This window comes from Choristoneura fumiferana, chromosome 24 (assembly GCF_025370935.1).
Source record: "Choristoneura fumiferana chromosome 24, NRCan_CFum_1, whole genome shotgun sequence".
Classification (NCBI taxonomy): Eukaryota; Metazoa; Arthropoda; class Insecta; order Lepidoptera; family Tortricidae; genus Choristoneura; species Choristoneura fumiferana.
Genome location: NC_133495.1, coordinates 6,756,075 through 6,769,720, shown reverse-complemented (window position 1 = coordinate 6,769,720; position 13,646 = coordinate 6,756,075). Strand labels below are relative to the sequence as shown.

The window sequence follows — 13,646 nt, the reverse complement described above, 5'->3', positions numbered from 1 at the left end:
TCTCTATTTAAGTTTAAAAACAGAAAGAAAGAAAGAAGAAAGAAATAAACTACAGCAAATAGCAAATGACGAATTATATCTAGACACGCAGTTTCGTGAGTTGAAATCAAAAGCAGAGGGTCGTGGGTTCTAACCCCGGCTCGAACCTATGTTTTTTTTTAAATTCATGTGCGAAATGTGCATTAAAAAAATCCACGACCTCAACGATAAAGGAAATATCGTGAGGAAACTTGACGAACTTGCGAAGTAATTCGATGGATTGTGTGAAGATCCCAATCCGCACTGGGCCCGCGTGGGAACTATGGCCTACCCAAGTCCTCTCATTCTGAAAGGAGGCCTGTGCCCGACAGTGCGACGTATATATAGGCTGGAATGAAATTAAAACGCAAGTTAAATGCAGACAGTGCAACTAGAAACTTGTCAAGTGTCAGTATCAGCTGGATAGAACAAGGCACGCGACCATTCGAGCTACCTACCCAGAACTAGCTACTTCAAAATAAATCTGAGTATTAAATCTTGAACCGTTTAATTTAAATGATAATTTCTAGTTTCCTTTAAAGATTTCACAAGAAAATACTAGACTTCCATGCTTACAGCTCAAAATATCCATAGAGAACTAAACTTCTCTAGCTGGACGATCAAAAGATACGAGTATCGGCACTGAATAGAATCATATTTGAACTGGTGTTTAATTAAATACCCTAATTGGGATACCATAGAAGCGGAGCGGGACGGATGTGTGCAGAAACAGACCAATCACGGCAATCACATTGTCCCGTTCATTGCTCCGCTTGCTTTGTAGCGTTTTGGCGTGTGAAGTAGATCCTAAATTTTCAATTTGTGATTGGTCGATTTTTTAGGAGCTACCCTGAAAATCGAAATGTGAAGTTTGCACTATCCGATCTCTCTTATTCTCCTATTAAATGCTATGAACATGAGCGGGACGGGACACTATGAAGTTCTACTTTCAAACTTAGTAGTATATAGCCTACTTATCTCCGCTCCGCCTCTAAGCGAGCGCACGTACCCAAAGCCTTAGTATAACTATAAACTTAAATATTCCTTGACTTAAGAGCTCCAAGAAAAATAAAACCTAGATGGGTTTTCAATAAGTAGCTAGTACTACAGTATTGGAAAGTGGCGGTCTACGTTTTTTCATTCCCCGCAGAGCAAGAAGGCAATCTGCTTACAAATGAACTGAATATTTATTAGCCCTTGCAACCATGGGACCTCGGGTCGGTTAGCTAGCTCATTTAAGGTTTCCATTCGACATAGCCCTATATCTACAACACGACGATTACTTATGCAACTTTTCACAGTCACCAGTACCACTAACATGAGTTTACAGTGACCGTACTCGATAGCGACGGCGTAAATTATTTGTAGAGGCGCTGTACAATTCTCCATACAAATAATTTACGTCGTCGCTATCGAGTACGGTTACTGTAAACTCATGATAGTGGTACAGTTGTTGATGCTCAAAGTGGATTTATCTAATCCGTTACTTCTAATTGCACCTTCGAGCTTTGCTGTGAACCTTAAATAAAAATTCGCAAATGTTCTAATTCAACAGTTTCTATCCATTCTCTCTAATCGTTACCAAGAAAATGCATTTATTTTATTTCCGACTGTGTGTCCCACACTTTTAACCAAGCATCGTGTTGCCCAAAAGTACTTAGCCGGGTATCCTCTAGCGTGTAACATGTAATCAGTAGCAGGTATAGCATCAACCGCCCGAGGCGTCGCGCGGCGCACTAATCGCGCGCGATGATGAACGACCGGTCTAATGATAATGATGTCGGATCTTCGCGGCTGTCATGCGGCCCTGGTACCGAGGTGGCACACATCACCTGTTCTTTGATCTCTGACGGTGCCTGTGTGTGAACTGTCTGTCATCAGTAATGCTAAGATTTTGATTAAAGATTTTACAAAATCAGTGAGATCTCAATGAATGTGGTCAAAAAAGCAATTTTTTTTATGGTTTGCTGTGAATGTCGCTGTTTGTATCTTTTGTTTGTGTTTTTTAGTTTGTCTTTTGAGATTAAAGCACTCATTAGTAAGTGCTATATAAAATATAAAGCTAATATAAATAATTATAAACAAAATAAAGCACCCTCGTGCAAACGTCACTCACGTTCATCAACATCTTTGTCGTATTGTATCGTAAGTTATTGTGAAGTTATTACATCAACATAAAAACATGCACATTATGTATGATCGATTTTTACAAACCAATTTCATAAATTATTTGTTTTAAAGGCGTGAACTTGCTACCCACAACCACAGCCGGCGCGCGGCGCCAGCGGTCCTATACTCAGCCGATTGTTTTCTTTGTCGTCACCTAAGCAAACGATAAGGCGGAACGGTAGCTATTGCGGATTTATGTGCGCTTGGTAATTCTGTATCAGAAATCACCTGTTTCCGATTCATACGAGTACGCAGACGCGAGCGCACCTAGCTCCGACGGCTCCGAGCACTTTTAGCGCGCTTTTAGTTCAAGCACCTTTATTCCAATTATAATATAATAATTACCTCTGTACTTACTTATTTTATAAATTTTTGGAGATGTTGTAAAAAGAAACTAAGCTTAAGTTTTCGGCAAAAGAGATGAAAGTGGTAGTAGGGCAGCCAGGGCGTCTTAGGGCAATTTAACACCGCCAATATTTATTCGCGCGAATTTTATACGCGGATATAATTATTAAATCCGTACCGCATCGCATACAATCTGCATCAATCAGATCACAGTTTTTTTTATGCGCGAATTTTTTGCCGCCAGTGCGGATACTCGTATGAGGTTCAAAGAAAAAAACCGCGCGGTGAAAATTCGCTGGGCGGACGGGCCTTACCAGTAAGAGCCATTAAACGATGATTTCATTGGCAGATCTGCTACATGGAATGTCAACAATGACGTTTGCAGCCAAATGGTTACCCTAGTACCTTACCTACCCGATTCTTCCTCGCCCTGTAAACTTAAATGTCCTTCTTTCTAGCAAACCCACCTTATAACTGTATATGTTCAACAATATTTATGTTTGTGTTGTCTATTTTAGATTCTTATCCGAGTACCGCACACTGAAGCTACCGAACAACGAGCATCCGATATTGTCTTTTTCAACCTCCACATTGGTGGAATCATCGATAGTAGTACCCATTTAATAAGGTCGAATATCTGTCATTTTGTATGACAATTCAAAGGATTTTTTGACAAAATGGGTCCCAAATTAACGCTACCCGATCCAGTTTCCTCAACTGTACCTCACACAAAATAAACAACTAACTAATCTCATTGTTTCATTTGATATATTATTGGAAATAATGAAGACGCAATCCTACAACAGGTAGGCAGGTAATTAGGAGTTTTCGTTCTTGCCTGCCTATGAGTTTTGAATTGTATCTCGCCCTCGCCCATATTTTGTTTTTCGTTTAGTCTATTTACTTTTTGTCACGGTTAGGTACATGTAGTAGGTATGCAAAACTCCGTCAGATTTAGGTTACCACTCTTAATCAACGTATTTTTCTCGGAACCACACGCACAGGGCCGGAGAATCAACAAAAACCATACAACTCCCTTCAAACTCAAACAAAAGCTTACCTTCAAAGGGGGCGTTGGAATATACAGCGGCGGGTCGTTCTGGGACCCCGTATAGATTTCCTGGCCCTCTGGGCCCCGCGGGCACCCCTCGGTGTCCGCCACGCTGTACCGACACACGATCCCGTCCGCAGGCCGCGCTTCGTACCCCACAGGCTTCCCCACGTGAAAACCCTTCGCCTTCACCCAAAAACGGAACTTCGAACTGTCAGAACTGTTACACTCCTCCCCGCGCAGCGTACGCAAAATACGGGCGTACTTTTTCAGAGTTATCGTTTTCGTTTTAGCCAAATCCCCGTACGTTTGGATCACCCATGGCTGGTAAGTGGAAAACAAATCCAACTTAGGATCCCCCGTTTGTATCTTGGGACGCTTGTTGTTGTTCTGCTCGTTCTTTTTATCACTTTTAGAACTGCTCGCTGCCGATTTCCGCTTGGACGGTTTCTTCGGAGTCTTGACAGGAATGGCCTCTTGTGTCAACTTCTTCCGAAGACCACGGTCCGTTATCATGGCCGCAGCCATCTCGCTGTTTTAACACTTAACAGTCACTGCCATAGAACTAGAGTCGATATTTTTAATTAGTCCTGAAAGCAGAATCACTTTTTCATTGTTCACCCGGCACTTTGTTTTGCGAACTTTTCACGTAACGTCCTGGGGAATCGTGGATTGTTGTCGAGGAAAGTTTACGAACTCCCAAGTTCCGCGTAACTTTGGGGACGGCAACTTTTGAGTGGGAAATTCGCGCCGACCTGAAGGACCGTCGGTTAGAGAAAAGTTTCCGCGCTCCCAGACGGATGTCGTTCGCCTTTTCGCCCTGTTATTGGCGATTACTGAAGAGTATCGACTTTTACAACTACAATTTTTTCCCAGTGAATTGTTAATATTTAAACATTTTACTTTTTAAAAAAAAAAAAAAAAGTTAAATTCAAAAAAAGTTTGACAGCACCAAAAAATATTCTAAAACGCGTAAACTCTCCCAAACAACCAACAGGTGTCGAAACTATCACCCATAGAATCCGTGTTGAGCGCAAAAAAGTACCAGGTGAATATGAGTTGGAGGCGTTCGTTCGCCGCGCTAGCAACAGCCGGTCGCGGAGAGCACGCGCGGCGTACTGGCGGCAGTGGCGGCGACGGGCCGGGCCGCGGCCGGCACGTGCGGCCCGCGGGACGGGGCCCGGCCCGCCGCGCCGCTAATTGCCCGCAAAACAATCGGCCCGATCGGCCGGCGCGCGATAATACTCGCACTGCTCGAGATAACACCCATTGTTAGTCGGGGCGTGGAAACTGGGATTAGGAAAAAACGGCTTGTAAACAGATAGCACACGTTTGTTAGTTCAGGTACTTGTACTGTTAGGGACTTATTCTGTGGTTTAGGTACGTTAGGTAGGCTAGCTGTATGTAACTCATTGTCATTGTATATAGGTACACTCAGTGTACATAATGTACATACGTACTCTTAGACAGACATCAAAAATATTCGGATATCAGTAGGTAGGTGATTGGGTAAGGTTGACCAAGGATTTCTGTAATGTTTATTCAGGAAAAGAAATATTGGGATTGATGTGAATATTGATCGTTGAACAAAGTCAAAAGTGGCTAATTATTGAATAAAAAAAAATATTGAAAAACAAAAGCTTTTTAGTCTTACCAACCCAGCCATAGGTACGGTAGTACTATTTAGGTATCTGCTGAAATACATTGGATTCATTTAAATAGTACATTGTGTCTTAAGGGCGGTAAATAAGGAATTAGGAACGAGAGTCTATTAGAAGAAATTGTTCTAAATATTGGCGATACCTCAGGCTGCGCTCTTGGCAGATTCGCCCTCCCCCTCCCTCAGCATGTGCCTGAGCCGCGTGTGCATGTAGACCATGTAGTCCTGCAGCAGCGCGCGCAGCACCATCAGTACGGGCACGGACTCATTTACCGACCTTGGGCTTCATGAGAAGAAAATTTGTACGGGCAATGACTCATTTACCGACCACGGGTTTCATGAGAAGCACATTAAGGTCGAGGGTTTTATTTGGGGGGTTGCAACCAAGGTAGCCTGCATGTTACGACACTGTTTACGAGCAAGTGTGATGAAAAATATCTTGTAGTAGCTTACCCGGGACTCGGTCTGCGCGAGTACATTTATCGCTATCCCGCGGGAACTATGCACGAGTTCACTCCATGACTAATACTTTAGTTTAAAGAATCTAAAGTTAATAAAAATAATGAAACAGAACAAATAAAGCAACTAACAGGAATGAAAATGGTAAATTAAGTAATGTCAACCAATTTGATTTCATTTGATGAACCCGTATTCCAAAGAACCTCATCATAATCAAATGATGAAAATATTATGGAGGCCTAGGAATCAATTTGGTTGATATTATTACGATTTCAGGACGATCTGAAAAACAAAGTAAAAACTGGGTGAAATTTTGATTGTGATACAAAATTACTGTTTCAAGCTCATTTATAATTATAATACTATACAATATTAATGCATTAAATCCTTTGTTGGAATTATCTAGTCCAGCATTAACTCAGATAGAAACATTCATTTTAGATCACGTTCAAAATTTCACCATTTCATAAATTAAATCTTCATTCACTGTTCCTTTGAAAACAACAGATTTTTTAAAAAGAAATACCGCGACATTCTCTCTATATATACTATACCTACTTTTGGGGGGTAGGTACGAGTACCTCTTGCTTTTAAACCACTGCATTATAACATTTTACCTTGGGAAGATAGGCTCAATGTTTGCAACTGAATCCCTACTTATAATTATAGGACATACCGCTAACTTGGGCTGGGTAAGTAAGTAGTTTATCTAGCGCTCCCATGGTATCCACGAACATGGCAAGAGAGAGAACACCGGTAGGTTTTTTGGTGTACGCCTCCCCCTATTTCTTATGGAAGGAAAGGGAGGAGAGTCCTGCATAACTTTCTCGACATCCCCACATCGCAGACATGCGTGAAGCATTTTCTACCAGGGCAAAAGACAGTGGCAGACTGAAATGTAAATGACGGGACGACAAAAACTATTAAAAAGTGGGGGAAAGGTATTGCCAAGTCAAGGGTAAACATTTTGAAGTTAATGATCAGAAAAATTGTCCGTTAGATTTCATCGGTTTACAGAAATACAGAATACAACAGTTTACAATGCCTTTGCCTTATCTTGCCGCACCCAGTTACTGACTACACCTAAGGAGGCATAAAAGGTAAGTATATGCATAACAAGTTTACACCTTTTGCTTGGAGTCGAGCTGTGAGATGCAATAAATTGTGAAATAACTCAGAGAAATGGCTACAGCCTTTTGCGAATTCGATGAGAAACAATAGTACATTGTGTCTTAAGGGCGGTAAACAAGGAATTACGAACGACAGTCTATTAGAGAGGCTTCAATGAGTCGATGTTCGTAATTCTTAGTACCGCCCGTGCGACATACAATGTTTTTCATCACATTTGCGAGTAACTACGCTCTTGGCAGCGCCAGCCCCCCCCCTGTACGCTCCTGCACGCCATGCAGTATCACACTGATTAACCGACTTTGGGCTTCATGACAAGAAAATTAGTACGGGCAATGACTCATTGGTCCGACCACGGGTTTCATGAAAAGCACATTAAGGTCGAGGGTTTTATTTGGGGGGTTGCATGCAACCAAGGTAGCCTGCATGTTTCGACACTGTTTACGAGCAAGTGTGATGAAACGAAGATTTACTTGGCTTCGAGGCAGTCCATCTGGTAAGTACTTGACAATTCAAGGTAAGTAGTTAAATCATAATATTGTGTTAACTCGTTAACAGATGATTTACAAGCACATTGAAAATCAAAATGTTTTCACCGACCGAAGGCGAAGGACCTAGAGAGACTAATCGATTTCTGGACCCAAAATTATATCCCATAATTACCACTGAATAAGTAATAATAGTACATACTAGATTTTCCTTGAAATCGTTAAAACCGTCGGATTCATCTAATATTATAAATAATAGGAAAACTATCATTGATTTTTGTATTAGCACAGAATAAGTAATAGTACAAGGGTACAGTACAAGTAGTATTTGGCATGTACAGAAAAGTTGCTACAAGATTACAAGAAGCGTCTAGGTAGGTATTGTCAGTTAAAGCAGTGACCGATATCCACAAATGAAAAATTCATCTCTATGTCCCTTGAACACACACACGAATACTTTAGTTTGACTAGTTTGACATACAAACAAAATGCGCGCGCATCGTGCGCGTTCAACGCGCAGCGGCGTGCTCGCACGGCAGCACGCTTGCGCGAAATGTGCGCAGGTTACTAGGAGCGCAAGCGATATGAGGAGGCCTCGCGGCGCGAGCGCATGGGCGTGTTGCCAGCTGGATTAGGAAACGTTTCCCTCAGTTCTTGGGTTTTTTCGTTACCATAGCTATAACTTTGAACCGATTTTTAAAACTTTGTTTTCTTTATGTATTAACTAACCATCGTTTAACCTTTATCGCACCTAAGGAGTTCAGTAAGAGCCTGTTCGATCTGGCTTTCCGGTACTTAAGACAGACTACAGAATCGAATCTGTGAAAATATGCTTCTCTAAAAGTGTTCTTCTGTGTTATTATGTGTTGTCGGCTTCAAAACTACACCTCGATTTTTTAATGGTCCTGCAAATGAAGTAGGGAGGTATTTTTCTCTTACTCGTACTCCAGTTCGCATTTCATTTTGAACAAAGTTCTCCATTTTTAATGATATTTTTACATATGTGATATGCAAAAAATCCCCCTTGGCCTGGAAGCTAGGCTTTTTTCTATAATACATAATAGTTGTAGGTACGTGTATACATATGCGTACGGTACGCCATAAGCCCGGTTTAGATCTGCAAGAAAAATCGTGCAAGTTGCATTACATTGAAAGGCCGTAAAGCCAACGAGTTTGTGTGGTCAATCAGGCGCCGCAATGTAATGCAACTTGCACGATGTTGCTTGCAGGACTAAACTGGGCTGATGATGATAATAATGGAAACAAGGGTTAGTTAACAGAGGGGCTACTACGAAACTCGCAAATCGAAGTTCGTATCGCACCGTCCCTCTCGCTCTCGTATTAAATAGTATAAGTGTCAGAGGGATCACACGACACGAACTTCGAGTTTCGAGTTTTGTAGTAGCCCTGCTGCAGTGGAATAAAATAAAGCCAAGTAATATCTATCAATTATTTTATTTATTTTTTCGACCACGTTAATTAAGGGATTTTAAAAGGACAATTCAGGGGAAATAACCAATACAGTGGCAAGACGGTGAACCATCCGCTAGAGCGACCGGTCGAGGGATAGCCTTCTTATACGATTTACGTCACAAATAAATAGTAATGATGTAAAAATTTAGTTTCCTAAATGTCGGTGTAATCTTATCTCATGGCGATAAAGACGTGTTTCGCATACGTAAAAACGGCATATTATTGTAATTCTAAAGCTACCTATCATCTTATGCGCTCCTAGGAAGTGGATGAAACATTTTAGCCACGATTTTCATTTATTGTTTTTTTTTCTGGCGGGCTAGCTTAGGTACAATCCTTACAATCGTCAAATCAGCACAACTGGCCTCGATTGATTTATCCGTAGTATTTTAATATGGGTAGTAATGATAATGTGCCAATCCAGTGATTCCCAAAGTGGTCAGGTGGACCCCCAGGGTCCACGGAGACTTGCTGGGGTCTACGTAGGCGTGAACAAAAAATGGGGTCATAAGATGTTAATGGGGTCCACGAAAATTTATCTGCTTTTGATAGTAAAGAGCCAAAATGTAAGCATAGTTTTTACAAGGGCCTACCTACATTGTTTTAAGTACCTAACTAAGCAGATAATATTTTAATAAGGCAAGCGACTGGACAGAACTCAGAAGCGACACAATTTTTATTTTATGGCGACTTTAAGAATGTGGTGTAGCAGCAGGGTCCACCGAAACCAGCAAAATTTTGAAAGTGGTCCACGAGAAAATAAGTTTGGAACTACTGTGCCAATCGAATCGAGGAAGAAATATTCAACACAAATACCTCGAGTCTGGTAGCTTTTTGAACTAGAACCATGAAAAGAACCTTCACAGGGCCAGGGCCCGAGATTTTGAAAGATGATGTGGTGTGGAGACTCCTAGCGCCATCTAGTCATCACAGAGAACAACTGCAACACCCTGTGCATCGCACTATCGAAGTTAATAATTAAGTGTCGAAGTTTCTTAACTCGGTCGGACGCATATATACAACTTCCATCCAACGCTCTTCCTTTGGACTCAGGTATCCCCAGGCATAACCTCTGCCTAGTAAGAGAAAGAGATCTCAATTAAAATTTGTTTTCCTCCACAATGGACGCCCCTAAAACCAAAACGTGAATTACAAAGCCTGCCACCAGTTCATAGCAACAATTTGTGCTAAGACAAGCCTATGCTAAATTTAATAATAGTAGGTAAACCGAGGTACAATTTTTTTCGATACTTTCAATCGGAACGGAACATTATTACTTATGAAATCCTAGTACCCAAACGTCAGATTCGATATCGTGATTGCTATTGTGTCTGTCGATCCGGGAAGCACCACCACATGAGCCTGCAAATACGCAATTTTAGTATAACTTTTTTTATTTTATGTATTAGGACCACATAAAGTTATTGAATTATAAATAAAAAAAAGATGTGCTATCCTGCTTACACGCGGAAATGATCGGATGTTATCTCAGTAGGTAGGTAAAAACAAGACGACACTATATTATCACTGCGCGCATTCAATTAACGAATCAGTAGGGCGACTACGAAACTCGTAACTCGAAGTTCGTATCGTACCGTCCCTCTCGCTCTCGTATTGAATAGCATAAGTGTCAGAGGGACCGCACGAGCACGACACGAACTTCGATTTACGAATTTCGTAGTAGCCCTACTGTTTATACTGCAGCAGTATAATGAACATTATAAAAATGGAGCAAATAGAAGAAACAATATGACAAAATGACCATATTAACAGATCAAACGATACGGTATAATTATAATACGGTATGCTTTAATTCCTCGGTGCTATGGAGTCATCTTTGTCTTCTGATAATAGATTGTACAATGAGTGCATCAAAAGCATCATTTTACCCGAGTTGTTTATATCCAACAGAGCCGCAGGCGAGGATTGATATGTTATTCGAGGGTAAAACGTGTTTTATGAACGAACTAAACGTATGAGACACTCCGCTTTTCACTTTGTTTGTGAGGAAATTAAGCAGCAGCAATAGAATTATTTGTTAATTTGAGGGACCTTTTATTTTTCATGCATTGCTAGTTATATCTAATTATCTGCTTTTGTTAATTTATTAACATAATAGCCGAATTGTTAAAAATCGAAGTAAAAACTATAAGTTTCATGAGCGTGAGAACTTGGGAAAGGAAGTAAAAATCAATCAAAATACGACTCGCTAGCTATAACGGTGGTGTAAGCGAATTTCTGAATCTGAATTGATGCAAATTTACCGCTAACAAGTACCTATTTACATCTAGATTTAAATTAAAATGTACTATTCTTTAAAAATAAATAAATTCCCAATTTTAGATTACTTACCGATCAAAATTTATTTTTATTTGCTGAACTAGATAAAATTAACTAGATCAGTCATTCTAGTTTAACACTGTTTGTTATTCTCTACTACATATCTAATCTAATGTTATTTTCCACACTAAATTAAAAACTATAATTTAAAAAAAACCGGCCAAGAACGTGTCGGACCCGCCCAAGATAGGGTTCCGTAGCCATTACGAAAACATCAACTAAGTAATTTTTTCTAAAGATTTCGTATTGTGTACGGCAGTGTTTTTCAACCTTTTTCATGACACGACCCCTTTAGTATAAAGAAATATTTCGCGACCCCCTACCGCTGTTTTTTTTCATGTATTTTTTTATTTTGTGACAAAGGTATAATTAGTTAACATTTTCTTAACAAATATTTTTAAACTTTTTGTTATTTTTTACTGAAGTAGTTTTTCCAGCAACTAATAGGGGCTCCGCGACTCCGCGACCCCCCTAAAGAGACTTCGCGTCCCCCCAGGGGCAGGGGGACCCACTGGTTGAAAAACACTGGTGTACGGAATCTCCCAAGCTTAGGGTATATTTTATACTCTTAAACTACAAATTCTCAAGCAATCTTAGCCGTTAAGTATAATTTTCCTTGTAAATTTGATGTAGATACGAGTACTGCTACTCTACCATCCTGAATTTTTCAAATTTTTCCACCCACCGGTTTAGATTTTAGAGGGGGAGGGGGGGACGCTCGATTTTAATGAAAATTTGCACTTAAAGTCGAGTATTTCGCAAACATCGTCCTGGCAACCCCCCAATGGTTTTAAAAGACCTATCCAACGATCACCCCCACTTTACATCTATGGGAGGTATCCTAAAAAATTGTTTATTACTTTTATTTTACCACTGTCGGCGTAACTGATATGTATGCCAAATTACAGCTTTCTAGTACTAACGGTCTCTGAGCTTAGCAGCGGACGGACAGACAGATAGACAGACATAGCGAAACTATAAGGCTTCCTAGTTGATTACGGAACCCTAAAAAACGGTATTTTAACTAGTTTCCTCTCGCGAGTCGCGATAGAAGGCTTCGGCTGTAGCCTGAATTCTGTAATTTTAACAGGCCCATAAACATAAATAATATTACATGGGAAACAACACTTAACAGACACAAAAGGGGATCCCTTTGTTTCCCATACATTTTTTGTTCCGAATTTCGATGGTCAGAAATTGATATCCATATAATTTATAAACATAAACATCACTAGTCATAATTTTTGTTCAGTATAATGCTTATTAGGTCTAATATTAATGGCATATAATATTAAATTCTATAATCACAAAAGTCATACATTTTTAACTATAACGTTCAAAGATCTAACGATAATTATTTAGAAATAGCTTAAGCCATATATTTCACTGTACTAATGGTTGTTACTCATATCGTTTTAATGCCTAAAGTGTCTAGGTCTAAGAAACCAAATCCATAACTTTGATAGGCATGTACATTTGAAAGTGCTAATTCATTTAACTACGACTTTAGATAATATGACTAATAGAAATTATGTTGAAAATAATTTGATTTGTGCGAGCGAGCGAAGCGAGCGAGCAAGACGGTTCGGAGCAGAAGCGACTCGGATAGGTTAGGTTTAGAAGGCTAAGGCGGGAGCGAAGCGGAGCGTAGCTCCCGCCTTAGCCTTCGATGTTAGGTTTTTTTTTATAGCAGCCCGGATAATATTGCTTCACAAATGATTTTTGATCCTCGATGTTCCTATAAAAATTGTTTATTATGATTATGAACTTGATTATTATGCATAAAACTACAGTTAGGTATATATTCGGTAGTTAAAATATTATGCATTTAATTTTTTTGATAAATATTGAATTCATTCTTAAATTATTATGAGGGTTTTTATTGAATTTAACATTATGACATTAAATGTTATGACTAACTTATCAGGTGACTATCAATCAGTATGACCTGTGAAAAAAGACCTTACAACAATTATTAAAAACTAGTTTATTGCCTTTAACATTATGGAATGGCATACTATATGGACTTCGAATGTTTTGACTATTTTATGACCTACAATAATTATGACCTGCGAAAATCGGAACTCCACTTTATACTGTTTAATGTTATGGAATCAGATAATATGACTTGCAAAAATTATGATGAATAACGTTATGGATTGTCAAAATCGGAGTTTAAATTTTATGGGAAACAATAGAGACCCACACAAAAGGTATCTTAAATTTATGTATTGCACTGCACTTGAATTATGTATGTCCTTTTAAGTGTACTTAACTAATCAGTCACACTTACATTTCCAAAAACGAAAATATGTAACGAAATGTTGCTTAAAAAGTAGGTGGTGACGTCAGTGTTTCAATCTACCCCGTGCACATAAGACTATTCCATCCAAACGTACCAGGGCAGCATAAGACTAAAGGAGCACTCACTTACATCGCTTGCACGTCCGGGTAACGACTTCATTCGTCGCAGACCGACGTTGCCATTACATATTGTACTAGGAGATGATAACGC

General features: G+C 39.7%; 1 protein-coding gene across 4 annotated transcripts in view; it reads right to left on the bottom strand.

The window, feature by feature from the left end:
• LOC141441805 (nucleolar protein 4-like) overlaps positions 1 to 4,722 on the bottom strand; it is a 155,977-nt gene extending 151,255 nt beyond the window's left edge. For 3 of the 4 annotated variants that reach the window (XM_074106672.1, XM_074106676.1, XM_074106675.1), the window contains exons 1-2: positions 4,629 to 4,722; positions 3,593 to 4,173 (exon numbers count right to left, since the gene is read on the bottom strand). In XM_074106672.1, the coding sequence (XP_073962773.1) occupies positions 3,593 to 4,111 (519 nt within the window). In that variant the 5' untranslated portion in view covers positions 4,112 to 4,173; positions 4,629 to 4,722. Of the gene's footprint in view, positions 1 to 3,592; positions 4,174 to 4,596 lie in introns of all 4 variants that reach the window. The other variant, XM_074106673.1, reaches the window with a different exon arrangement.
• Positions 4,723 to 13,646: the final 8,924 nt, after the last annotated feature.